This window comes from Athene noctua, chromosome 8 (genome assembly GCF_965140245.1).
Source record: "Athene noctua chromosome 8, bAthNoc1.hap1.1, whole genome shotgun sequence".
NCBI classification, from domain to species: domain Eukaryota; kingdom Metazoa; phylum Chordata; class Aves; order Strigiformes; family Strigidae; genus Athene; species Athene noctua.
This window is the reverse complement of record NC_134044.1, coordinates 10,524,799-10,550,255: the sequence shown is the minus strand read 5'-3', so window position 1 is coordinate 10,550,255 and position 25,457 is coordinate 10,524,799. Positions and strand designations below refer to the sequence as shown.

General features: G+C 42.0%; 1 protein-coding gene across 11 annotated transcripts in view; it reads left to right on the top strand.

The window, feature by feature from the left end:
• DOCK10 (dedicator of cytokinesis 10) overlaps positions 1–20,995 on the top strand; it is a 165,173-nt gene extending 144,178 nt beyond the window's left edge. For 6 of the 11 annotated variants that reach the window (XM_074912824.1, XM_074912823.1, XM_074912815.1 and 3 more), the window contains 13 exons: positions 881–1,096; positions 1,792–1,849; positions 2,178–2,276; positions 3,987–4,093; positions 4,571–4,693; positions 5,624–5,737; positions 12,158–12,304; positions 12,792–13,002; positions 15,285–15,475; positions 16,141–16,241; positions 16,578–16,716; positions 18,624–18,699; positions 20,286–20,995. In XM_074912824.1, the coding sequence (XP_074768925.1) occupies positions 881–1,096; positions 1,792–1,849; positions 2,178–2,276; positions 3,987–4,093; positions 4,571–4,693; positions 5,624–5,737; positions 12,158–12,304; positions 12,792–13,002; positions 15,285–15,475; positions 16,141–16,241; positions 16,578–16,716; positions 18,624–18,699; positions 20,286–20,353 (1,650 nt within the window). In that variant the 3' untranslated portion in view covers positions 20,354–20,995. The remainder of the gene's footprint in view (positions 1–880; positions 1,097–1,791; positions 1,850–2,177; positions 2,277–3,986; positions 4,094–4,570; positions 4,694–5,623; positions 5,738–12,157; positions 12,305–12,791; positions 13,003–15,284; positions 15,476–16,140; positions 16,242–16,577; positions 16,717–18,623; positions 18,700–20,285) is intronic. The other 5 variants (XM_074912820.1, XM_074912817.1, XM_074912819.1 and 2 more) reach the window with 2 other exon arrangements.
• The last annotated feature ends 4,462 nt before the right edge of the window (positions 20,996–25,457 follow it).

Here is a 25,457-nt window from a genome sequence, read left to right as displayed (position 1 = left end):
TCATTGTCTGTACTAAAGGTGTTGGAAAAGGATTCCATTTTTTAATTTTTACAATTCCTGTCCAAACATCTGTCAACATACATTTTGATTTTTATACTTTGGAGGTGGTTTTCTTTTTCTGAAGGTGACTTTAGGGTATCTCCACTGAGTTTAATAATAAAGTTAGTGTAAGAAAATTGGTAGATAATTAGCATAAGTAATTTGATATTTATTTAATAAAATGCAGTTACAGATGTATTTATTTTCAAAGTCCAACTCTGATTTCCCAGCACGCTGTTTCTGTAACGTGCTTATCTCTGTGTGATGTAGAGGAGACAGGATTTAATAAGTCTGAAAATAGAGATGTATTTCATTGCCCATCTGAAAAAAAGAAACTGCAGACCTGAGTTAAATACGTTGAGAACAGCTGATATGAGTAATAGAAGGACTGTGTTTTGATCTTGCACAGCATGAGAAGGCCAGGAGCCAGACTGTTGTGCTTTATTTGCTGTGGTGGAACATGCTGTAAGTGTAGTTAATCAGAACTATCTATAGCGCACGGTGCTGTTCATCAGCTGAAAGTGTAAGAGAATCCAGTTCTGGACCCAGTAAGCAACCAGGGAGCACGTGTTTCAGTTTGCTGACTTCATTGGAGTTGTTGCCTATAGACAGTTGTACAGCTGACTGGCTGGGATATTTAGTAGGTGCTATGACACATCAGTAAAAAAAGGTCAAGAATTTGTGTACAATGCGTATGTACTATGGAACTGTGACTCTGCTTTGGAAGCCTACTGAATTATAGGAGAAGAAAGTCTTCCATAAGCAGGACTTTAGCTCATTTGGAGTGCTGCATGTGCCTCTTTGGATGGTTTTAGTGATGTATTGCTTCTCTTTCCCAAAGAACGTTAATTTCCCAGCAGAGGTGAAGGATCTGACCAAACGCATCAGAACAGTTTTGATGGCCACAGCTCAGATGAAGGAGCATGAGAAAGACCCTGAGATGCTTGTGGATCTGCAGTACAGCCTAGCAAATTCATATGCCAGCACACCTGAATTACGTAGGACGTGGCTTGAAAGCATGGCCAAGATTCATGCAAGAAATGGAGATTTATCAGAGGTAATGTAAATGAATAAGAAATCCATTTGTCTTTAGGCTGGGATGTTGTGATAAAAACAACTCTGAAAGACAGACAACAATAGTGATTTAAGAGAATCATACAATGTCTCTCATATACTTCAAATTAGAGGAAGATAGGTCTGAAAAACACCTAGAGATGTGATGTGCTTATTATCCCTGTTCACCTAATCATAACTACCTGATACGTGCTTGAGCAAGACTTGAAAATGTCTGACAGGGAAGCTGTGGTCAGTATCACAGTAGTATCTCTGCTGCTTAACCCTAGCAGACACGTTAGCTGTAGTGTAGATCAGGTGATGAACAACGTGTAACTTAGATAAAGGGTTTTCTTCTCCCACACTACAACATAGGAGAGGAGCTTTGTTTATAATGCGTTGTCCTTTTCATCAAAAACTTAATGGGTGTTGCAAAACTCCAGTGCATAACCCAGTAATATCTTATTTACTAAGTAATCTTAATGGTTTTCTTGAGCAAATCCATGCTTTTGCCTAAGACACCTAGTGAAATTAACACTCAAGGATTTCATCATTTAATCCTTGTTTTTCTGAAATGGTTATATTAATTTTGTCTTCCCTTTTCTGCAGCATGACTTGACAGTGCTGGAAGTATGTGTTCCTTATCACATGTATGCTGTAAACATATATGTATACATGTATCTTGGTCTCTCGTTACAGGCTGCTATGTGCTATATTCATATCGCGGCTCTCATTGCAGAGTATCTGAAAAGAAAGGGTAAGATCAACATGTTCAAAACCAACTATGTATCTATAAACAGTATTGTTGAAAATAATTTTTGGCTGTCCTGCTTTCCTTCCTTATATATAAAGTATTCTTAAAGCTGCTTGAATTCTTCCCAAATACTTTATTTTTAAAATATGTAGTAAATGCTAGTCTTAGCACTGGAACAGTGAAAGTGTGTTTTGTGTAAAGAGGGTTAATTAAATGTTTAGTAAGCTAGTCCTAAAAGAGAATGCTTCACTTGTTAGTCTGTCGTTATTAAATATGCATGTATTAACACATACCAGTAGCAGTATACTAATACCATCTTACACTATCATAGGTTACTGGAAAATGGAAAAGATTTGTACCTCACGTATGCTCCTGGAAGATGGTCAAGTCTCTGATAGTAATGTGTTACTAACAACTCACAATGGAGGAAGTGAGTGCTCTAACCGTGCCTGTTCATGGGTCAAATAACATAATTAGGGAATCAAATTACTGTTCTCCAATTGATCTGGAAAAATAGCTACCAAAGCAAAAATATTTATAGTGCATGTTGACGGCTGAAATAGCAAGCAAGTAATGTTGGAAACATTATATATTACTTTCCTGGTGCTCTTTGGCTGGTTTGATGAATTGCTCAGAATGTGTCTGGTTAAGGGCTTTTTCAGCAAAAGAGCAATCTGCTCTTCATTGGCAACAGAAATCCCTCTCAGGTCAATTGGTGTTTAGCACGCAAATCCATGTACAATTCCTTGACTATCCAAAGCTGGGAGGGCAGGGGGGTGGAATTAATATTTGGTTATCTGTATGTAACTTAGTATAGATAAAGATTATTATTTTTTTTAACCTGTGATGCTTATTAGAAAAATAAAGTACAGGCTTATATTTTTAAATGCTTCTATGCCAGTAGGTATTTAATTTATGACGTGTAATTCTCAGCATGAGCTATTTAGCAATTTTTGCAAATATTTGGGAAAGAGAAAGCTGTTAGTTTTGGAAAGACCATAGTTGTCTGATACACTTTGAAGTGTCTGTGGGTGAGATGAAAAAAATACATCCTTTTAAAAGGAAACTTTCTGTGAAGAGCAATATTTTGAAGTGTTTCACTAGTGGTAAAATACTTTGCATGAATAACAGTCACAGTAGGTGAAGAACTTGGGGGTCATTTTAAACCTATGTTTAAATGATTTTTCAAAACTTGGCAGAGGGAATGGAGCCCCTTTCTCTCAATATGTGAAGGTTAGCTTTTTAATTGTGCCTTAGTACCATTTTCCTACTTTTAAATTGAACATGAACTGCAGCAATTCATTGCCTCTGCTGGCAGGTTTACCTTCTCCGTTCAAGAGTGACAGTAAAATATTTGTGGGTCAGACTGACTGATCTGTAATGTGCAATGCCTGTGTAAGTTGTTCCTTCTGCAACCATTGCTCTAAGACCCCAGTTTAGCAAACACTAGGTGTTAGCTCAGTTTTAATCCTTGTGAGCCTTCCCATCAGCAGCTCCTGCCACCAGCCTGAGCTTTCTACAAGAGAGTTCCTTGGTTAGGGTTGCAGTTGCCCTGCTGACCCTGGGCAGGATAAGGAGAGCTGCTGCCAGGGTGCCCTCGAGCTTGGCACACGCACAGGGAGCTCTGGAGCAGCCACCTCCCCATCGGCTGTGGCGAGCCCAGGGTGTCTGTGCCCCTCTTGCTTAGGAAACATGACGGGTAGGACAGTGCAGATCCCAGCGTGTAGTGTTATGTGCCTGTAGGTCAGCCTGGGAGCCACAGTGCTGGTTTCACGAGTATAAATTGTCTCACCTCAGCCTGCGATGGCAATTCCTGTATAGATGAGTGTTGCACATGTAGTTTTGCAAGGACTGCCAGCACTGTACAGCTAAGGAACTAAAATGCCAAAGAGAGGAATAAGATTGCATCAGGAAAACGTTATAGTTGCCCTTTGCCTGGACAAGTAGATTTATATCACAGAGAAAATGTGTAATAGTCTCATAAATTCCGTCAGTTCCATTTGTGCCTCTCATCACTTGGGCTGCGAAAAGAGTAACTAATCCAGTCAAATAAAATCAGCTCTGTTTTAATGGCATCCAATAACTTTTTTTATCTGGTTATTCAGTCCTTAATTGACATTGTTATGACTTGCACTTCAAGGCTTATTTTCCATGGGATGGCCTGCTTTTTTGAGCATTACCCCCAACATTAAAGAAGAAGGTGCTATGAAGGAAGACTCTGGGATGCAAGATACTCCCTATAATGAGGTCAGCAGCATTAACATTTATATACTTGTTTGATATTAACAGATAGTGTTGTTTCTAATGGATACCTGTGCATGCTACAACAAAATATAGTGAGAGTGTACTTCATACAGTATGAAAAGGTGCACAGCTTTTGAGTGAAAGGTCATAGCTGTTGTACTAAATGGCAGGGATAGGTGTTTAGCTAACCAGTGCAAGAGCTGGAAGTCAGGGCAGGGGGGAGCCCACAAAGCACACCCATTCTTCTGAATGAGATGTGAAGTATTCAGGTATTTTCATGTTTCTGTTATTTCAGGTTTTTTATCTAAAGAAGAGTTCAGTCACCAATACCTGATTAAACATTGTATCATTGAAATAAACCTTAATATAGAAGATATAGAATAAAAATTAAATAGGGGGTAGGTGCTTTTGCTGCATTGCTATTAATTAAATGCCACCAGCTGTTGAGTCACTGAACTATTTGTATTTGTGCATTTACAGAATGTTCTTGTGGAGCAGCTGGAGTTGTGTGTTGAATACCTGTGGAAGTCTGAGAGATATGAGCTTATTGCTGAGGTTAACAAGCCGATTATTGCTGTTTTTGAGAAGCAGAGGGACTTTAAAGTAAGTTGTGGGTTTTTTTTTTTAATTATCCTAAGATGACAGTAAAGATCAAAGTTTTTAGGGAAAAAAAGTGCTTTATTCAAAAGGGATTTTTTTTCTTTCTGTCTGTAATTTCTGCTTTTAATGCTTTGTGCTGTGAGTAAATAAAAAACCTCTGGTATCTTACCTTCTTCTTTTCAGCATCAATGCAACGGTAAATGAACAAAACATTTTCAAACAAATGTCTTGTGTTAGCCAGTGGATGTGAATTTTTACATGTGCTTTTTAAACCAAGAGCACATTTGCATTGTATTTAAGTGTAGGAACTGCCAATAAATTGTGTGGTCTCTTCACAATTCCAGGGTTTTTTTCTTTTCTTATTTACTTGGCAATTTCAATACATAATGGATAACCAGATGATAACCTTGTTTACTGATTTTTCTGATTTTAAATTTTAAAAAGGCAAAGAGGTAGGTAGCAATAAACTGTATGCTGAGGAAGCAGGTCCTCAGATTTTAACTTAGTTTAAATTTTGGTTCACTATCCCGAGAAAGTGAACCGCTTTTTAGCAGCAATTGTGGATAGCATATCTTTGTTATGGGGTTGGGAGATGAGTGGAGTTGTTGGCACCCTGCTCTCACCTGCAGATAGGACACTTGGCTTCTCTGACCTCTTAGTATGTCCCTACCACTGTCTGGTGGTGGGATACTTGTCCTCCTGTGTGACCCTGTACACAAAAGCACCCACTGCCACAAAACTGCTCAGAAACCTTGAAATTAATCTTTAGTGACTGCTAACAAGGTTAAACTGTTTCCTTACCATGTACAGCCATCTTTGCAAAGGTTTGGGAATCCAGTCAAGGCAGCCCATGCTTGTGCAGAGCTCTAGTGTCATTTCCCAAAGTACTCACATGCTCTCACTTCCCTTCTCTCTCCTTGTTTCTTAATATAGAGGCTGTCTGATTTGTACTACGACATCCACCGCTCATACCTGAAGGTTGCAGAAGTAGTAAACTCTGAGAAGCGTCTCTTTGGACGATATTACCGTGTTGCATTTTATGGGCAGGTAAGTCAACTTGTGTTCTTTTGTCTCCACCGATTCACAGATTTCAGACATGTTCTTCTAATCCTGATGTATTTCAGGGAAGCTAAAACAGGGAAATGCTGTCAGTGAATCATAGGGTAGAAACTGCCTTGTGGATCAGATTCCAAGCAGGATTTACTCAGAAGAGAGAGAGCATTCAGTTGCATCTGTGTGAACTGCTGCTATGGATTCAGTGGTGTAATCAAGAACAGACTTGTACATCAGCTTTAGTTCTTGACTTCTTCAAGAAAAACTGAGACTGAGGCAGGGGAGTTTTTTCAGAGTAAAACTTAAATAAAACCAGATAAGACATCTCTGATATATGACACTCTCCTCTAATAGAGCTTAAAGCAGAGCAGTATGCAATAGATGTTTTGTTGTGTTTCTCTCTGACTTCTGCTTTCAAGCCGCCTCTGATTCTGTGCAGTGTACTGTAGAGTAGTTTTATTCCCTCTGCTGTGCTTCAGCATCCTCAAAGCATTATTTTGTGCTTTCTTCCACTACAAACCAGTGTAGCAATTCAGCATGTTCCTTTCAGACCTGGTTTTGGCAAGCATACAATTTTCTTCACTCTAAAATAATAAAGTGTATAAATAACAGATTGATGTGAATCATTCTGTTTGCTAATTAGATTTTAATGCAGAAATTTGCTCTTTTCTCCTTTTGATCTTATTCAAGGCTGTGGTAAGTCTAGTTCTTTTGCATGTTTTGTTTAATTCTCCTCACACATCCTCCATCCTTCCCTGTACTGTTACTTAACATTAACTTTCCTGTGCTCTTGATTCTTTGGTTTGTGGCAGATGAAATAACGTTGTTTCATTGTTGCATCCTGCAAACTAACTTTTGTTTGTTCAGTTACCTGAATTACCAAACTGTATCTGTTGCCATGTTGTGTGTGCACCATGGGGCCCAATGCTGTGTCATCTCATCTCAGTGGAAGTTTTTCTCTCAGCTTCACTGGGAGTGGGATTGGACCCCTTCTTCCTCTGTTAAAAAACTTGGTGTAGCATTAATGCTGTTTGAATGCATGCTTTCCTGGCCTGTGCAGCAGCTCTGAAGAGGAAGGCTGTTGTGTCACTCTGTGATCTGTGCCAGTGGTAACTGGAGCACTCTGTGCAGGGTGTGGCCATGTTCCTGGTAGTCCCCTGTAGGAGCAAGCAAATTGGGAGTCCAAGGGAAATGGTGAGTCCTGGCCCTTCATACAGATTAGCAAAACTGAACTTGCCAAATGCAAGGAGAAAGTGAGCTGCATCTGAGGAAGGGCAGTGTTTTCCTTATGCCTAGCCTTCCACAAAATGGTGGCAGGGGAGGGCGAAACAGGACTCTGCTACTTGCAACTTCTTGCCAGGGCTCTCCCAGAGGCATCTACTTGTAAGTGGGTAATTTAGCTGCGGCTGTTCTGCTGAACTGCATTAAAACCCCTGTTACAGTGCAATGACTTTTCAGCTGCCAGTGCCACAAGGGCAACTTCATTTAAACAGCTTTAGTGCTCTAAAGCATATGACTTTTTCATAGCTGTACATTGCTCGGTCTGTTCCCTGATGCTCCCAGACACTGAGATCTAAATGCGAAGAGGCGCAGCTTCCTCCTTTCCTTTTGCGGGAGAGATGTTACATGGCAGAAAGTGGGACTGCTCTGTACTGCTCCTTGCAGAGGCATGGTGACACAAGTGTACAGCACAGTGCAAATAAAGGTAGATTATTCGCATCAGTGTTACTTGTGCCTCATTTACCAAGGGAAATAGGAGTGGGTGTGCAGAATGGATTAAGGAGGGCTTATCAGTGCACAAAGCACCATGGCAGGTGTGGGAGCGACAGATGAAGTGTGACCTAGAAGGAGGGACAGAGAGAAAAGTCTGTTCCCATATGGTGGTTATACTTGCATATTTTTCCCTTTGGAAGGTTTCCTTTCAGTATTTGTGTCAGTCCCTTTTTCTCATGTGCCACTTGCTTCTATTTTGGCTGAGCAAGTGAAAAGGAATGGGGCCTCTTGGTCCTTCTGTTGCCAAGAGTATTGCAGGCCTCCATGCTGAAAGCAATCTTGGTGTCCAATTCACTTAAAAATATTAACAACAATTCCCTTTCTTAAAGCAATTCCCTTTTTTTGTGATTCTGGCAGACTTTGCACACTTCCTCCAAAAAGCTAATGGTTGCAGGTTTGCTAGTACTACACAGTTAAACCAGTGTAAAGCCATTTGCATCACTGCTTAGGCCACTGCAAAGGAAATGCCACACAAGGAAACTCAGTATAAGGTATGGGATGCTCGGTATGCAGGTGTGGGATTTCTTTTCGGTCTTACACATACACTGTTCTATAAAATACCCGTGGGTAGATACATATGTAAGCACACACAAAAAATTTATTATTACACATATGCAGTTATTCATTAAACATTTTTATCAATTTTATCAATAATAAATATATACATATATGTTTTGTGAAAATGGAATGCTGCTGTTCCTTAACTGAAACAAAAACTGCAGAGCAAGCAGATTAAAAGACAAAAGAGTGTACTGCAAATACTGTTCACAGGGAAAATTTGGGGGTTTCTTAGTGGAAAAAGAAAATCTGCAGCCATGCCTGAAAACAGTTCTTCATGCAAAGGCGGGGACAGTATTTGGTTACTGCATTGCTGCAGGGTCTCTCTGGAAGGATGGTTTGAATGAACGTAGTCCTTAGGGAGGATGTAGTTGGTTGTTTTTGCCTGAGAGCTTTGTCAGCAAAGAGAGATGGATCTCATGGCAGCTGCTGGTTTAGGCTGCAAATTCTGTTAAGGACCTTTGGTGACAGAATCTCATTGCACCACCAAGTGGCCACACTAGCCAGTGCTTATGATTTTGTTAACAGATGAGTGTTTTGAGAAGTCAGTATCTTTCTTGAATTTAAAAAAAAAAAAAAAAAAAAAAAAAGCGGTTAAATAATGTTGAATTAGCTGAAAATTCCTATATTGTGCTAATAAGCAAATACATTCAAGACCTGTTTTCAGAGCAGTGTTAAGTTAGAGCTGAGATTTTGTTCTATCTGTGTAAGAAGCAGTAGAACTTGGAGGGCAGATTTTCATAGTAGCAAGCTAACTGAGGGTTTATGTCTGAAGAACAGAAGATGTGTCACCTTTTCCAAAGGTAATAAAACATCTGTAGCTTCCTTACCAACATGCTCGCTTACTATAGGAGGAGGTGTTCACTCAGTACAGACAGGGAAGGATCCATTAGATGTTAATTTTTGGCAGGTAAAATAGAAGGCTTTACCTCGACATACTGGCTGCAGGGATAGTGTGTATTCTTCTAGTGTATTCTTGCAGTAAATGGCAGAGAAGAATCTGATTTACTGTGAGCTCCAAGGGCTGTGTCTGAGGGTGTACGGAGAGGAAGAAAGGCTTTTTCAGCACTCCCATGGGGACAGTCCCGGGTCACAACTTGACTCTCAGCACATCAGAGCTCAGTGGAAACCAATAAACTACTGTCCAGGAGGTCATCTCCTTTCCGTTATGTTCAGCTGCTCCATGTAATAATTTTCATCTGTAAGGCTGTATTGTCCTTGCAGGGCAAAACCAGACAGTATGAAAATAATCTAGGGATATGCATTGATAATGTACCCTTGGCAGCTTAATATTTTAAAATCCTGAAATTGGAGGGTATTTGGCTCCTGAAAAGTATTTAATCTTACTTTCAATAGTCTTTGCCAGACAAACAGCATATGGCAGAAATGATTATTTATAGCTCACAATTAACTTCTGCTTGTCACTTGTCAGCTGAAATACTGTAGGGAATATGTACTTAAATGATGTCTCTTGCATTAGAGACAAGACTTAAATCTGTTAGTTGTCTGTTTTCAGGTATTTTTTTAAGCAAAACCTTTAACGCAGATATCATCTTAGTGTGCCATGCAGCACCAGCACAGAGATTTGGCACTTAACACTTTTGGTATAAACACTGTGTTTCAGCATGCAAGCATACACAGAATCAGTGTTTAAGAGCATAAATTATATTCTAGCTTGCTATGGAATTACTTTGGAAAACATTAGGGTTTTTGTTGAAAACACTGAATAGTAACAGAAAATAGATGGGTTTTGACAGAAGCAATGCTGAGTAGTAGCATGTTTAAGTATGGTTGCATGAAACTAATGAAGTTTTCCCACATAAAGCAGTTTTACTTCAGTGGAAACAGGATCAGAAACCAGGTTATGATCCTGCAGATCTTTTCCCAGTGAAATCAATGAAAATCAGTTGTCTGTCCAGCTCTGTACATGTTTATAGCCAGTCAGCTTTTGAGCTCTAGATTTGTTCTCTAATTACTTGTGAAGTTCTTCATATGCCTATGGAGTTTTATTGATAATGTTGTTAAAAATTGTACAATGCTAGAAGGTCACTGTGAGACTGATTAAGATACTGTCAGACAAGCTGCTGTTGCTGCTGTTAATCCTTAGTTTCCAGTAATCATGGAATCCTAGAATGGTTTGGATTGGAAGGGACCTTAAAGATCCTCTAGTCCCACCCCCTGCCATGGGCAGGGACACCTTCCACTAGCCCAGGTTGTCCAAAGCCCCGTCCAGCCTGGCCTTGAACACTGCCAGGGAGGGGGCAGCCACAGCTGCTCTGGGCAACCTGTGCCAGGGCCTCACCACCCTCACAGGGAAGAATTTCTTCCTTATATCTAATCTGAATCTGCCCTCTTTCAGTAACCATTGCCCCTCATTCTATCCTTACACCCCCTGATGAAGAGTCCCTCCCCATCTTTCCTGTGACCCCTTTAAGTACTGGAAGGCCACTAGAAGGTCTCCCCAGATCCTTCTCTTCTCCAGGCTGAACACCCCCAACTCTCTCAGCCTGTCCTCATAAGGCAGGTGCCCACTAACTCTTGGCACTTGCCAAATTAAAAGACAATTTTATTGCCCCTTATCCTCACTGAAGGAGAAGCCAGAGATGCATGTATTTGTTAATCCTTATTAAAATAAAGTTGGGGAGGGCTCCTAAACAAACACTGAATTTTACAGGTAATGTATTTTAATTCTGTATATATTTTTGTGAAGATTTGCCTAGTCAATAATTTTAGTGGCCAAAGTTGAAATACACTGCAACATGATAAGGCTAGATTTTGCATTAGTACACTCCGAAGAGATTTTGAAGGTTTCTCTTTATTTCATTCGTGCTTCTGTTTTTCAACAGATGGCAGTTTGCCTAGGCATATTGTAGAATTAGCTGTCCAAGCCACATCATGTTAAATTTAAAGGGTCTTGGGTCTGACATCATTAATGCTGTCTGCCTTTCCCCTTTATCCCTGCAGCTTCATGTGTTTTCCTCTGGCCCAGTTTGTGTTAAGGTGAGAGGAGGAGGCTTTGAGTGCAGCTGCAGTGGTTAGTTAACACTGCCAGATTTCAGCAGCAGCATATGAAGTCCTAGCATGGCATTGGGATAAATCCAGTCCTTGTTAATGGGGCACCTGCTGCTTTCTGCTCAGCTGGGAGCTGAGTTTCTCCTGGAGTGTTGATGTAATGTTCGTCATGTAGTGTGTCTACCTGCATGTGATGCAATGCTGTGTTAACTTTCTGAGGTCGCCATTTCTTCTGAAGCCTGACAGGCTTCACCTCTTCAGCAGAGCCTTTTATTAAAGGTCTGCCAAGTCCACCCCGTGTAATAAGTAAATGACCTTAACAAGATTGAGCTTTTTTGCAAAGGAGCACAGTCTGTGTGTCTTTTTTTTTTTTCTTTTCAAATGTAAATAACTTACTAATGGTCTCTGAAAATGCTGCAATTCCATATGGCCTTCCAAGATGCCACCAGAGTTCCAATTCAGCTGCCCTGAATAGATGCAGACTGGTTCCCAGGTGCTCCCCATGCCACGGCCCTGCACATCGCTGTGGGCAGGAGTGCCCTGCACATTGCAGTGAGCAGCAGTGCCCTGTGCAAGTGCCTGGTCTTCGCCTGCACATGTGCCTCCCAGATAGGATGTTCTGGAGGTGGTATGCTGCACACTCCTAGCTGGACTAGGCATCCAGCAGACAGCTGTTAGGCTAATGTTCTGTCAGCACAGTGCTTCCAAAATAGTTAACCAAATAATTAAAATTTAAAGAATTCTTAATGTCCAATTTTTAATTCATTAGTGTTTTTTCATCATGCACGCATCAGCATTCTCACAAAAACACTTTAAACCGCTGGCTCTCTTGCATGAATAATGTGTATATTTCGTGGGTAACTTCAAAGATACCAGACCGGTATAAACACAGACCTCTAGGTCTGCATCTGCTAGGAGTGGAGAGTGGTAAGCTTTTAACTTGGGTGCTGGAAGTGGCATACTGGATGCTCTGGTGGGTGCAGGCAACCTTGATTCCTGATGTAAACCACCTCGCTTAGGCTTTGCCCTGCCCGTTGTGTTCACTGTATCCTTCCATTTCTTTCCAAACAGGGTTTTTTTGAAGAAGAGGAAGGTAAAGAGTATATCTATAAAGAACCCAAATTAACTGGCTTGTCTGAGATCTCTCAAAGGCTGATGAAACTTTATGCAGACAAGTTTGGAATAGATAACGTGAAGATCATTCAGGATTCCAACAAGGTATAAAAGACCTATGGTTTATGCATGAGGGGGGAACTGTGCACGGTTCATGTTTTGAATGAATGTGAACTGAGTGTACATGCAAACTACCATGACCTAGCTTTACAACCAAAAAAAGACCCTCACCTTATAGTGTGGCAGGTGCTGTGTGGTTGTAGCAGGGCATTACAGTCAGTGGGAGAAGAGCATATTCCAGCATATGCCTGCAGAGAGCATGCAGATGTTTACTGCAATGTCGAAGCAGGTTATTTTCTCTCTCATTTAGCTTTCATCCACTTCAGCCAATGGTTATATTCAGAAGTCCCACTGTTCTTAGAAGCCTCTTGGTTAAATATCTTTCTATTAATCTGTGGTCTGGATATTAAATTTTGAAGTCTCAGTTTTAATTAGTATTGCTATGATAGATAAAAGCATCAGAAATATAATGGGTGCCTTGGAAGCTCATCACACTTAACAGAATTTTATTACATTTGCCACTGTTATACAGGTCAACCCTAAAGACCTGGATCCAAAGTATGCATATATCCAGGTGACATATGTCACGCCTTTCTTTGAAGAGAAGGAAGCTGAAGATCGAAAGACCGACTTCGAAATGCATCATAACATCAACCGTTTTGTGTTTGAAACACCTTTCACACTCTCAGGAAAAAAGCATGGAGGTGTAGAAGAGCAGTGCAAGAGGCGCACAATCCTGACTAGTACGTGTGCTCAGGATGCTCCCCCCTCCCATCCCACCTTGGCCAGTTAAGCCCAGCAGTGCATTTCATGTGCCAGGTTTTCTGCAGTCAGTGGGCGCAGCATATTGTGCAGAATGATAAGTAATCTTTTCAGTGTGTCCATTGGCAAAGTATGTGCTTTCTTACAGTCTTGCTGGCCATCTAGGGAAAGTTATTTTCATTTTTGGAGTCATCAGCTGTCTTACTTTTCCTTATTATTGACATCTTAACTGTTCTTGCAGTGATGTAATTTGGGAGTGGTTCTGCTGGAGGCAGCTTAGCACTCAGAACTGTTGTTCTTTTCATAATAAACAAGTCAAAGAAAAAGCAAAGTAGCGTGCCTATTCTGCTAAGGACAGTAGCACGTAGCAGATATTATACAATTTAGCAGATATTATACAATTTTTTGTTCAGAATGGAAGTAAAATAATTCTTACTTTAAAAAGTTCTATATAATGTAAGATTTGATCTCACTGGGCACAATCAGTGTTTTAAGATGGGAATGTCAGGAGCACTAGATATATCTGTTCTTAGAGAGTCATATTAAAGAGAAAATGTTTAGTTCCTTATCATGATTGAAATCTCTTTTAAAAGAGCCATCCTTTGTGAAGCTACTACTGAAACTTGACCTGTCTGAATTTTGCCTGGGGAGTATGAGAAGCTGTCTGAGTTGGAGGTGTAGTTCTCATGGGCAGCTGTGAGCAGAGACTGATGTTCCCAGCAAAGACAGAAAATCCAGTTCCTCACCAGCTTCAGTGCATCTGCTTCCCCCAAAGGGCAAAGTGAAGAAAGCTGCTTACAGTACAGGCGCAGTCACCTAAAAGTTTTGTTCTGGCAAGTCAGGAAAGAGGTACTGATGTCTGAGGGCATCTTGTTATATGACACAGCTTTGCTTGTAAGAAGAAAGGAGTAGCTTGTATGTGGTTTTTCTAAGTGCTTGAGCAGCAGTAGGTGTTTTGAGGTCTGTGTTAAAGCAGCTAGTTTCACTGACTTTAAAGTGCAGCTGTTATGGTATGTCTGGCAAAAACAGAGAAGGTTGTTCTTCCAGCAGAATATTTTCCCTGGGTTATTACATGCTGTCTTCAGCTCCCACCACTCTCAGCCTGGCTTTATCTTCGTCATTAGGTGGGAATTTGATGACCTCTTCTCCCCTGCTTTTCTCTCTGGCACCTGCCCCACCTCAGTGCTTTTCTCTAAAGGAAACATCTGTCTTCCCCACAACCCCCCTCGCCTCTTTGATCAAGTCATATATATTTTCATTTGCTTCCTATGGAAAAAGAAAGGCTTTTGGTTTGAGAAGAAAGCAAGGCTTACTGGTATGACTGGAAGAGCAGTGGAAGTTTATAGTGCTTGTGCAGAGGTTCTGGGTGGCTGGCACAGTACCTGCTCAGCATATCTAGAGCCTGCTGCCTGCGTCATGCCGAGGACAAGCGCAGTCTGGCTGTGGTCTGCAGATCGCTGGCTCTCTCCTGTGCCTGGTTGTGACTCTGCTTCCGGCTCTGGGAGTCCTGGGTTTCCCGCTCTCTCAGGAGACAGCCACCCTGTAAGCTGGAGCTCATTTAGGTCTGAGCTGACTGGCAGCAGATGCTCACTGCAGGAGGGCATACACGGAGTTTGGGAGGCCTTCCAAAGTGTGTAGGGCAATCTGGAAAAGATTGCTAACTTAGATCAGACTTAATGCGCCATAACGGTACCTTTGCCAGACTTCCTGAGATTCCTGAAAAGGCCTTGACTGGAAGGAAGGGGTTTATAAGGATGAATAATTCGTCTATCAGCTCCCATAGCAGTATTTGGGTTGAATGCTAAAAGTAACTTCTTACTTCTGTAAAGGTGATGTTTTAATAGTAGTTCATCTGTGGGTGAGCAATATTCAATTCAGCTAAACTAGAGGCTCCTGCCTCTTAACTTGAAACATGCTTTGAGCTGTTTGAAGTTTGGTACAAGCTTATCAGTGCTTTAACTCAGAACAAGAAATGTGTGGATTCTGAAATCTGAGCAGTGAGAGCTTTTAGCCTGTCACCTGGATGTGACAGAGCTCCGTAGCAAACCGTGGTGAATTCAAAAGGAAATGCTCTTCCAGCACCAGGTACATCAAAATTTAATTTGGACCTGCTGCGTCACTTTCACTCATTTTGTGATTAAAACTTAATTTGTATGGATTGATAAAGACATTGACAAAGTCAAACATTAATGCTTTAATTGTTTTGCTTTCTTAAATACTCTTGTTGGTGAGTTTCTCTGATACATTTCTTGCTTTCGAGTAGCCAGTCACTTGTTTCCCTACGTGAAGAAACGTATTCAAGTCATCAGCCAAACCAGCACAGAGCTGAACCCTATTGAAGTAGCAATTGATGAGATGTCCAAAAAAGTCTCAGAGCTCAATCAGCTTTGCACAATGGAAGAAGTGGACATGATCCGATTGCAGCTCAAACTCCAAGGAAGTGTCAGTGTCAAGGTAATGACAATTTGCTTTTTTTTCTTTTTTTTTTAAACGCATGTACCTAAGTTTTTATTCTGACTTTCATCATTCCAGACATCTATTTTATATTTCTGGTCACATCTTGTATTCCAGTGCTGTTGGAGCTCGCCCTGAAAATTTAAGGAAGTGGAAGGTTTTCCACTGATGTGGGTGACTGCTGTATTTATGTGCAAATATAACTATTTTGGTCAAATCTTCTCTAAATAAATGTTAAGACCTTTCTAGCATGACCATCACATGTCTCTTGAGAATACAGCCCGTGACACAGCGAAGCATAGAGATATTTTAAAGGGAGCTTTGTTAGGATTCATTTTGTCATTTCCTATTTAGAAAAGTAGGGACTGTTGAGAGGTGCATCTATTTCTGGTGCCCTCATTAAAATGTCTTCAGACATACAGCTTTCAACATGGTTAGCTAGCTGAGGGCTTTCAAAAGCCCGCAAAGATCTGTAGTTTGTGCGAGGTTGACCAGATCCCTTTTCTTCAGGAAAAAAACTCTTCGGGTTTCATCCAGGTGAGAGTAGGGTGATGTTCTTCACACAGGCTTGCTTGCCTAAGGCCAGTCCCCAAGCCTTGGAACACAAGAGAAAATGACAATAAACTGCTTGTTCTGTGCACCTAAACTGCATATTTTTCCCCCAGGTAAATGCTGGACCAATGGCCTATGCTCGAGCTTTTCTTGAAGAGACAAATGCTAAGAGATATCCTGATAATCAAGTTAAGCTTCTGAAGGAAATCTTCAGGTAAACATTAAGTTTAGGCTTTCCACCTGCACAGAATAAGTAACATAAGTAGGTATGACCTAAAATTAAGCTGAATTGAACCAGGCTAATTTACATCTGGATTTACCCAATCTTACAAGTCATTCCCAAGAAAACATTTACTGAAGTTTTGGGCTATCCTAGTAGCCTACGTTCCTCTTGATCTGAGGATGAGTTCTGAAATTCACTTCTAACAGGTGTAATTTACAAGGGGGAGAAGAGGCACAGTAATGTGTGTGTGTATATATATGTAGCTAGATAGAGGGGTTTTATTGCTACAAAATTTATATGTTGTTCTTTGTGATTTTGTGCTTGTAGGCAATTTGCAGAAGCATGTGGACATGCTCTTGATGTCAATGAACGCCTTATTAAGGAGGACCAATTTGAATATCAGGGAGAGATGAAGTCTCATTATAAGGATATGCTCAGTGAGCTCTCTGCAGTTATGAATGAACAGGTTAGATCATCTATTTTGATGCTGGTTGGGCTGAATGAGGGTGGCTACTTGTGTCTTTGTGACAAATGAAGCTGTAGAGCAAAATACTAGATGTAAAACCTGGCAGTGCAAGTCACTGAGAAAACATAGTTTAGTCCTTCCCCCCTGCCCCTATTTCTTTAAATCCAGCTGTATTATATATAATGAATCTGATTGATCAACAAAGATTTGTCTTCTACTTGTCTTGCTACATATTGAAAAGTTCATGAGGCTAAATGCAGACTGAGGCCTAGAGGTGTAGACAGATAATCAGTTAAACTAGTGTTTTATGCTTTGCTTGCTTTACCCTATAGCTGTGATGTATTTAATTAAAACAGTAAATTGCTTTTAAGATCTAGCTTATAACTGAAGGAGGTATCTTTATAGTTTCTATTTGTATTCAGCTTTCAGAGCAAGAGTTTGTGGGGTTTTTTTATACTTAAGTATGCTGTCAAAATACATGCCATGTATTTCAGCTATTAGCAGCTTCAGGAGGAGGAGCGTGCATGGCTACATTATATGAAATGCATCCCAAAATACTGAATTGGATATCAGTACACACTTGCAGCTATTCTCTATTGCTGTGTCTGTGCAGATATTTTTTATTATGTTTTCTGTTTTAGTTTAAACATTGAGAGATTCTGCATACTAAAGTGCAAATTATATCATGCTTAATTATTTCTCTGCATGCTTGTGTGTCAGCCACCTTAAATTGTATCTGAGAAATACTTAGTCTCTAGCAGTTGCCCTGCATTTCCAGGTGCCTGTAGCACACAGAAGCAGTGTTTGTGTACAGTTACTTTGTTAACCATTGGTATCAGTGATGGCATCTCACAGAAGTGTCTAATTGGGACCTCGCTAGACCATATTGTATTATTCACCTTCACATGTGAGGAGAATAAGGATTTACCGTAATTTCTGGCCCATTGTTATACTTACTGTGGAATTGAGCTAGTTTTTCACAGGGTGTAAAGCTGTGAAATTGCTTTGAAGGCTCAGTGTATGCCAGGTGGGGGTCAAGCTCAGTGGTGGTCGCTGTGCTGTCAGTTGTGCTCCCTTCCTGTTTAGGTGTATAAAGGTTTGTGAACCTCAAGCATTCCAGTAATTTTATCATAACTAATATTTATCACTGTTTGTTATATTAAGTATGTAAGTATGAAGGGTATCATTTGTTACTCAGTGTTCATGCTTCTCCTGTGGAAGTTGTTTGGCCATCCAGTCAGTGTGCATAGGTAGTACCATATGTCTTGTGTGAACTACTGTTCCCCACAAGAATGGAAAACATATGGTCAACTTAAATGAAGCACGAGCTGCCCATGAGTTTCAGCATTCATAAAATATTTGGTGAGTTCTATTAAATACTGACACCTGTATTTATATCAGTGAGCTCTGAGTTTTCTTCATGTAAATCAAAAGACTAAATAATACAAAATTACTTGTACTTAACAATGCTAATATGTAAAGTTAAGAGTTCATCCAGCAAAAAAATTCATCATCTGTTTAACCAAAATCATCTGGAAGTTCACACTGAAAACCAGTCTCCCACTTGCAGCCCTGTGGGGCAGCCTTACAAGTGACAGCCCAGTTTTCCAGGCAGGGTGGCTTTTTAGGAAAACTCTGCCTTTCTTGCAGTGAATGCATGAACTCCCTGTTTCTGAGCAGAGTGTTGGCTCAGAGAAATCACATGCTGTAAACTGAAATATTTATCTCCCAGTTGGAAAGCTTGAGGCTCTCATGTAGCTGTGCTGTGTGCTTTACACCAGTAAGATTTGCCATCATTCCCATTGTTATATTCAAGAGTGTTTTGTTTGCTCACCCACTGACAATGACTCTTTCATCACCATATGTTTTTCTCTTGTTTTGTTTTTTTTTTTTTTCTTTTCTGACAGCTCTGTCATGGTCCTTGCTTATACAGCTTCTCTTCTTCCCTGTCTAACATTTCCCTCAATACTATAGCCAAAAGTGGTATGTTCGTTTTTCTTACATCTATTTTTTTCTTTTAATGTCATGTAGTTTCCTCACTTGCTGGTTTCTCTACTTGGTATGTTCATTTAGTTTCATGTCTAATGACTCCCTTGTTCAGGGAGTTTTAAAAAAAAAAAAAAAAAAAAAAAAAAGACTAAGTACATGTGTGATGTATTGTCCATGAGCAGCATTGAGACACGTGTTCTTTAGGATCCTAGCCATGAACTTGGGAAGGTCAGTGGGGCAGCTCAACAAGAGCCTCCTAATGCAAAAGCATGTGCCAGCAGTAGCAAAGGTGGCCGGGTGGAAGGGCCAGGGACAAATGGCATAGAAAGGTACCGATTAGGCCGAGCCCCCTGGCCCCATGAGCGTGGCCCGTTCTCACAGCCCTGCCCACCACGCTGCTCGTGGCCGTACGCTGGGCCGCAGGCTGGGGCCGCGCTGGGGTGCAGTGGGAGCGTGCCAGCCCGGTGCAGCAGCACCCGCCCCAAGCTCTTCTTCTGATGCCCCTGGGGAAGGCGTTGGATTTGAGTCACAGCGGTGGGGTGAAGTCAGCAGTCTGGGCAGCCTGCCTGTGCTCTGCCGCGCTGCCCTGCTCTCCTCACAGCTTCCCTGGCTTTGCTGGGCACTGCCAGGGAGTGCCTGCGTCCCCGCGCCCTTCCGCCAGCCCGCGGCGTGGGAGCAGCTCCTTCCCAGGGCTGCCCGAGTTACCAGCTCTGACACTAAAGGTGTACATGGAGTCAACGTGGTCATGTCTGCCTGAGTAACAAACATGGTGTGGTTGCAACCCTGACCAGGGATAACGGGGGTTTGATGGCATAAGATTGCGCCTGGAGGGGAGGATTTCTCTTCCACTGCTGATGACTGCATGGTCAGTGATGGCCCCTGTCTCTGCTGTGCATGCTTCAACATGGTGCCCTATGGAAGAAGGCAGGTTTTCGGTCTGTATTTACAGAAGCAAGTAGGAAAAAAAGCTATTACCAAGGCTAAAAAGAACTTCTTCAGAAAAAATCTTCCTTCTTGCTAAAGCCTATATGTAGGACAGGGCAGAGCAAGCTCTTGCCACTGCTCCTCCCCAAAAGCACAGCTCTGCCTACAGCCTCAGCCAGGCAATTGGTCCAGACCCTGCTAATGGACGTGTTTTGTCTGCTGCTGTGTGTGTGAAGCTCAGTGAGGATGCTGCATGCCCTGAATGGCTGTGTGGGCAGAGCTGGGGCTAGTCTGTACCACAGTCAATAGGTGCCAGTGCAGGTGTCTGCGGAGCTTATAAAATGTAGGTGACTTCTCAGTTGTGTTTGTGTGAGACTTGTTAGGGAAACAGAGTTCAGGGAACCCCATGAAGCACCACCTGGGAGAAGTGCGTGACCCCAGCCCCATTTATCCTCCTGGCACAGAGGGCATCTGCCCTCTCACTGCAGCCTCTGGTCACTTCTGGGTCCCCAGGCAAAGGTTTTTCCTCTGTCAGATCCTTAGCATCATTGTATAATAAATAAAAAATAGGAAATCCTTGGTTAGAAAATGAATGCTTCAGACACCAAACTACTCGGATCTCACTGTTGTTTATTTTTTTTCCTTTTTATGGAAAGATTGCATACAAGGAGGACTCAGCAAAACAGCAAGGAATGGAGCGCACTTATTCACGAGTCATCAATAGAGCCAGCTCGTCTGTGCCAGCAGCAACCACTCCGGCAAACCCTGATGCTTGACTCCAGCGTGGGGAACACATGGCCTTGGGAAGACCTGGCGTGCCTGAAGGGGCGGGGGGGAGGGGGTATTCTTCGGGGGTTTTTTTCCTTTTAGATTAATAGTACTGAAAATTAATTTGATTACGGACAATGCCAGGAAAAGGATTTGTGGGCTATGTTTTTAATTTATTGGAAGTCTTCATGGTGTTATTTTTTTAAAACTGCAAGCTTGATATTTTTTTTTTTTAATTTTTTTGTTGGCCCCAATATTTGCACATTCCCTATTTTTTTGTTGTTGTCGATTTTTGATTTTGAGCAGCCTTTATTAAGACAGGCTGATTATGAAATTCCCATTGAACAGATAGGTACACAGCAAACCCTAAGTTTGCTATAAATTATAATATATCTAATACTAAGTCTAGTATACATATATTTTAAAGGTCAGAGTGGATGTTTTATAACATTTAAGTATATTGCAATTGTAAATAGAAGATGTGTAAAATATGTCATTTTTACAAAATTTAAAAAATATCTTTTTCGTTAATTATGACAGTACTAAGAATATGGATAACATTTCAGTTACCATTATATTAAAATATTTGTGTATGTGTACAAAAGTGTCCATAAAATTTTCTCTTTGAAGGTCTGTGCCTTGGTTCGTTCCCATGTCAGCAATTTCCATAGTGGTGGAGATCAGGTTGCCTCCTGTATCCCAGCTGTCTGTTGCGTTGTGGTTGCTGATAGGAACACTTACAACCAGCTGCAGAATGTGGCTTCAGATTCTCTTTGTGGCCCCAGATTGAGGCCACCCTTGGAAACAGGCTCAGTGTAGTCCTCCTGCTTGAGGCCGAGGAAGCTCTGCTCTTCCTTTGAAGTTCATAGTCCCAGATTTTTCTCAGGGCCTGTTGGGAAACCATTTGCCTCTAGTGAGATGTTTGTTTTGGTTTCTGCATCATGTTGGGATGAGGTGGAGTGACTCTGCCAACTCTTATGAGTTCCCTTTAGTCTTGCACTCCCATACTCCTTCATGTTCATTCCTTTGCCCATAGAAAATCCCTGCTTTCAGGGTTCCCTGCTCGATGACATGTATGTTAGGTAAGATCCCTCTCTTCTATGCATGCAGTCCCCACAGTTCTTTTAAGCTGTGGCTCATTTTCTCTGGAGAAACCCTGGTGATTCCCGAGGCCTCCACAGGTTCACGAGTGTTCGTTCAGGTCAGAGGCCAGCGCTATGTCTTGCTCCATGGGGATACCAGGAGGGATTCGCAGTGTGCTGCCCCTTTCTGCCCTACTGTCTCCTTGCCCTATATCTCTTCCCATGACACCCCCAGTTCACAACGGGTGAATCTCAACTCAAGCTGTAGCCTGGCCCTGCTGGCAAGAGCTACAGGTGGCCTCTAAATTCACCCCGCCTATATGTGCAAGGAAAAGTGCCATCGTCCAGTCTCTGCCTCCCTGACAGTGCTGCATGTGCTGCCAGCGCTTGCTGCTGTGTCTCACTATCGGCAGCTCTGGGATTTTTTCAAAAGAAATCACTAAGGGTTGAAACCCACACGGCGTCCTTTCCTGGTGGGGGAAGGAGGGGAGCGGTTGGGCTGGGCCCAGCTCCAGCACTAGTGCAGGAGCAGTGTAAGCCCGCACCTGCCACTTGGTCACAGCCCGAGCTCTCGCCTGCGCGCTGCACCCAGCATCGGCTGCACGCTGGGTGGAGAGCCAGGCACCTTCCTCATCCTCGCCTCGAAAAGCCCAGCTCTGCTCTTCAGACACTGTGCTGTTCAAAACCAGTAGTCTGCTGAAAAGAATGATTTCTGGCCCAAATTTTAACCTGCTTTATACTGTATGTGTAGTGGTAGATGAAGTTACTTGCTTGTTCATATATATGTGGGAGGAACCAGTCATCAGTGGAGGCAGCAGGAATGTGCGCTACAGAGGAGGTAAGTCTGAGCATCACACCCTCTTGTCCCTTGGTTTGCTGGTCTCACTGGTTTGTTGTTTGGTTGTCTGGTCACTGTTGTGTTTACTGGGATTGGTGTTTATGGATGGGCACTTGAAGGTGACCTGGAGGCAGACGGTTTCCAATTAATGTTCACAAGAACTGAGCAACTAAATCTGCTGGTCATCTTTGGGAATAACTAGATTGCAAATCTTGATTTGCACTGAGGGAATGTTGCGAGCTGACACCAAGCTGATCTGAAGCAAAGCTGTGGTCTGTAAACCAGAGGTAAGGAGATCCCTGGATTGTTCTCTCGATAGCTTGCACACAAAATGTGTTTTATGTGTAAGTCTAAAGGTTTCGGGGTTTGGTCTGTTTTAAGCTCTCAGCTCTGCAGCCTTCTCTGGGGGTTTGAAAATCCAACCCATATTCTGCCTGTTACCTTACTGCTGGTGTTAGAGATGCTCAGGCTTGCGTGTAGCTGGGTCCTTACTCCGGATGGCTCTTCCTCTCCTGCTGTGTTCAAGCACTTTCAACATAGTCCAGTGAAGGCAATTAGCAAACATTAGCTTTGAACCAGGGCCACAACAGGGAGAGTAAACAAAGCATTAAACCGTGGATTGTCCCAGTGTTTGAGCGAAGCAAATTAGAGAGATGCAGAAGGCATGTGAGGCTGTAGGATTATTAAAAAGATGGGGTTTGGCCCTTCACTGACATAAAATTCAGTGAGAAAAACTGCAGAAGTTAGATGGGGTCCACACCGAATCCTGCATCCACCCCCGTCCGTGGGCTATGAAACCCTCACAGAACTGAGCAGTGTTACAAATATTCATGCCTGATGGGCATCGCAGGCCACAGAGCGGGTGCTCTTTCTCATACAACCTCTGCTTTTCAAACTCAGGATTACATGATGTCTACACCAGTATTTTTCTGCCAGAAGCTTCACTCTGAGACTCTTTTTGTCTAAGGCAACCACAAGAACATGGTTGGCTGCTCTCAGAGCTGAAGTTTTCTCCACTAAATTATTCCACAGTGTACTCTTATGGCTGGGTTTATTTTTCAATCACTTTTGAAACTGACTCTCTAGACTTGCTTTATTTCAAATAGTGGTACAATTATAAAATAACCACACAGCAAACTTCCATCGCTTGTTTTCTTTTACACACAAATAATCAGCTCAAGGCAGGTAAAACACACAGAGAACGGCTCAGGGAGGTAGACAAGAACAAGAGCAGATGCACTTTCCCACTGCTGACATGCATAGGTTTTATTTTTACTGCAGGACGGGCAGGGTCTGTCTCGGTGGGATGAGCACAGATGTCCCAGGGGACCAGGCAAAGGTGGCAGTAAGAAATGCTGCAGTCAAAATTTTGTTAATTGTGCTGCTTGAAGAAAAGAAATAAAAACAGACAGGGAAAATGGGGTTTGGTACTTCTTCAAGTCTTTCCCTAAGTTCTTGATAAGTGGAATTACACAGGTGTGTACAGATGAAACTGACAAGGACCAATTTTGAGGCTATAAGCAAGATTATTAATAACAGGCAAAAAAATAATGCATATGTGCAAGTGTTTGATTTAGGACTGTTGTTGGTATCTTTGCTGATGCTCAGCATGTTCGGTGCTCACACGTTCAGATTGCTTGCATAAGAGGAAAATCTACATTTTTCTCTGTTACACCTTTGTAGCAAATAATTCTGCATAAGAAGACTTTTAAGCACAGGTTGAGGAATACTGTGAGGCAGCCGGAGCCAGAGGAGAGACAGGTGGCGGGGGGGTTGGTTTGGGGCAGCGCACAGCCCTGCGAGAGAGCAGGATACGAGAGGCAGAAAAGCAGTGGGGGAGGCTGAACTCGAGGAGGCTCTCATCCCCCTGCTGCTGTAGGCGAAGCTGGTGAGAGATTCCCTTTCATCTGAGGAAGGAGATCTTGCACCAGCCTCAAATCAAGCTACTTTAAAAACTTTTTAGAGTGCAAAAGAAATTATTCATGTTTTTTACTTAGTGGAAGCTATCCCAACACCCTAAAAGGAGTTAAGCATTATACATATTTTATGTTTAATCACATCTTTAGTGACACCCAACCACAACCAAAGGCTTAAATTTCAATTAGAGGGAGATGTATTAAATGTTTAATAGGAATCATTCCTTACAGGGTAATTATATCTTAACATTCACTGGAGAAATGTTACGTTGGCAACGTAACATTGATCTGAACAGGGATGATTTTTTTTTCTCTTTTTTTTGGATAATATCCAAATGAGAAACAGGAGGATGATCTGTACCGTTTGTACTCCAGACACGCCGCCCCTGTGCTGCCCAGCCACAGGCCTGGATCTGGTAAAATGTGGAATTACATTGATGTGTAGCTTTGAGCATGGATTTTTGGATCTCGATGTGAAAAAAGTTATCCCACATGTGCTGAGAAGCATCAGACGACAGGTACCTTTCACTTCAGTTTGGAACATTTTTAAAACTGGTAACTGAGTACTCATTATTTCAGCTGTAACTAATATGGGAAGATGAGTCTTCAAGACAGATGATCTATCAAGGATATCTTAAAAGTATCTACTATGGATTTGAATGTATTTGTCGATTTTTAACAAGTTTGGTACGTGTGCAAAAGCTTTTTCTCATAATGTTTAGATTACTGCAAAAATAATCAGTGTTATGCATTCACAACAAGCAAATTAAAGCCGTGAAGTGAATTTTGAACCCAGACAGTTAAAACCAAAGGATGTTAAAATCGACTATTGAATGAGAACAGAAAAACAGGATTTTGAGAAGAGCATCCAAAGCTGTAGAAAAAGAAAGGGGGGGGGGGGGAGATGGATGGACAAAACCAAAAAACCTAGGATGTGTTTGTCATTTAAGACAATTGCACTGAGATAAAATTAATCCACAAAACAAAGAATAGCCAAACCTGTATAGAACTATGATCGTGGCCAGGAAGGACCTTCCGCTTCACCATCGCTGTATCCCCTCTGCCTTAGCACAAGCTGCTCGAGCAGGAACCGCTTGGCACAGGCCCGATGACCCCACACAGGTTTCCTGCTTTGCTTTCTGGAGGCTGTGGCATGGAGCCAGCAGAGTTTCTCCTCCAGTTCCCCTCCTTGCAGTAAGGGGCTGCCGAAGGACCCGCCGCAGC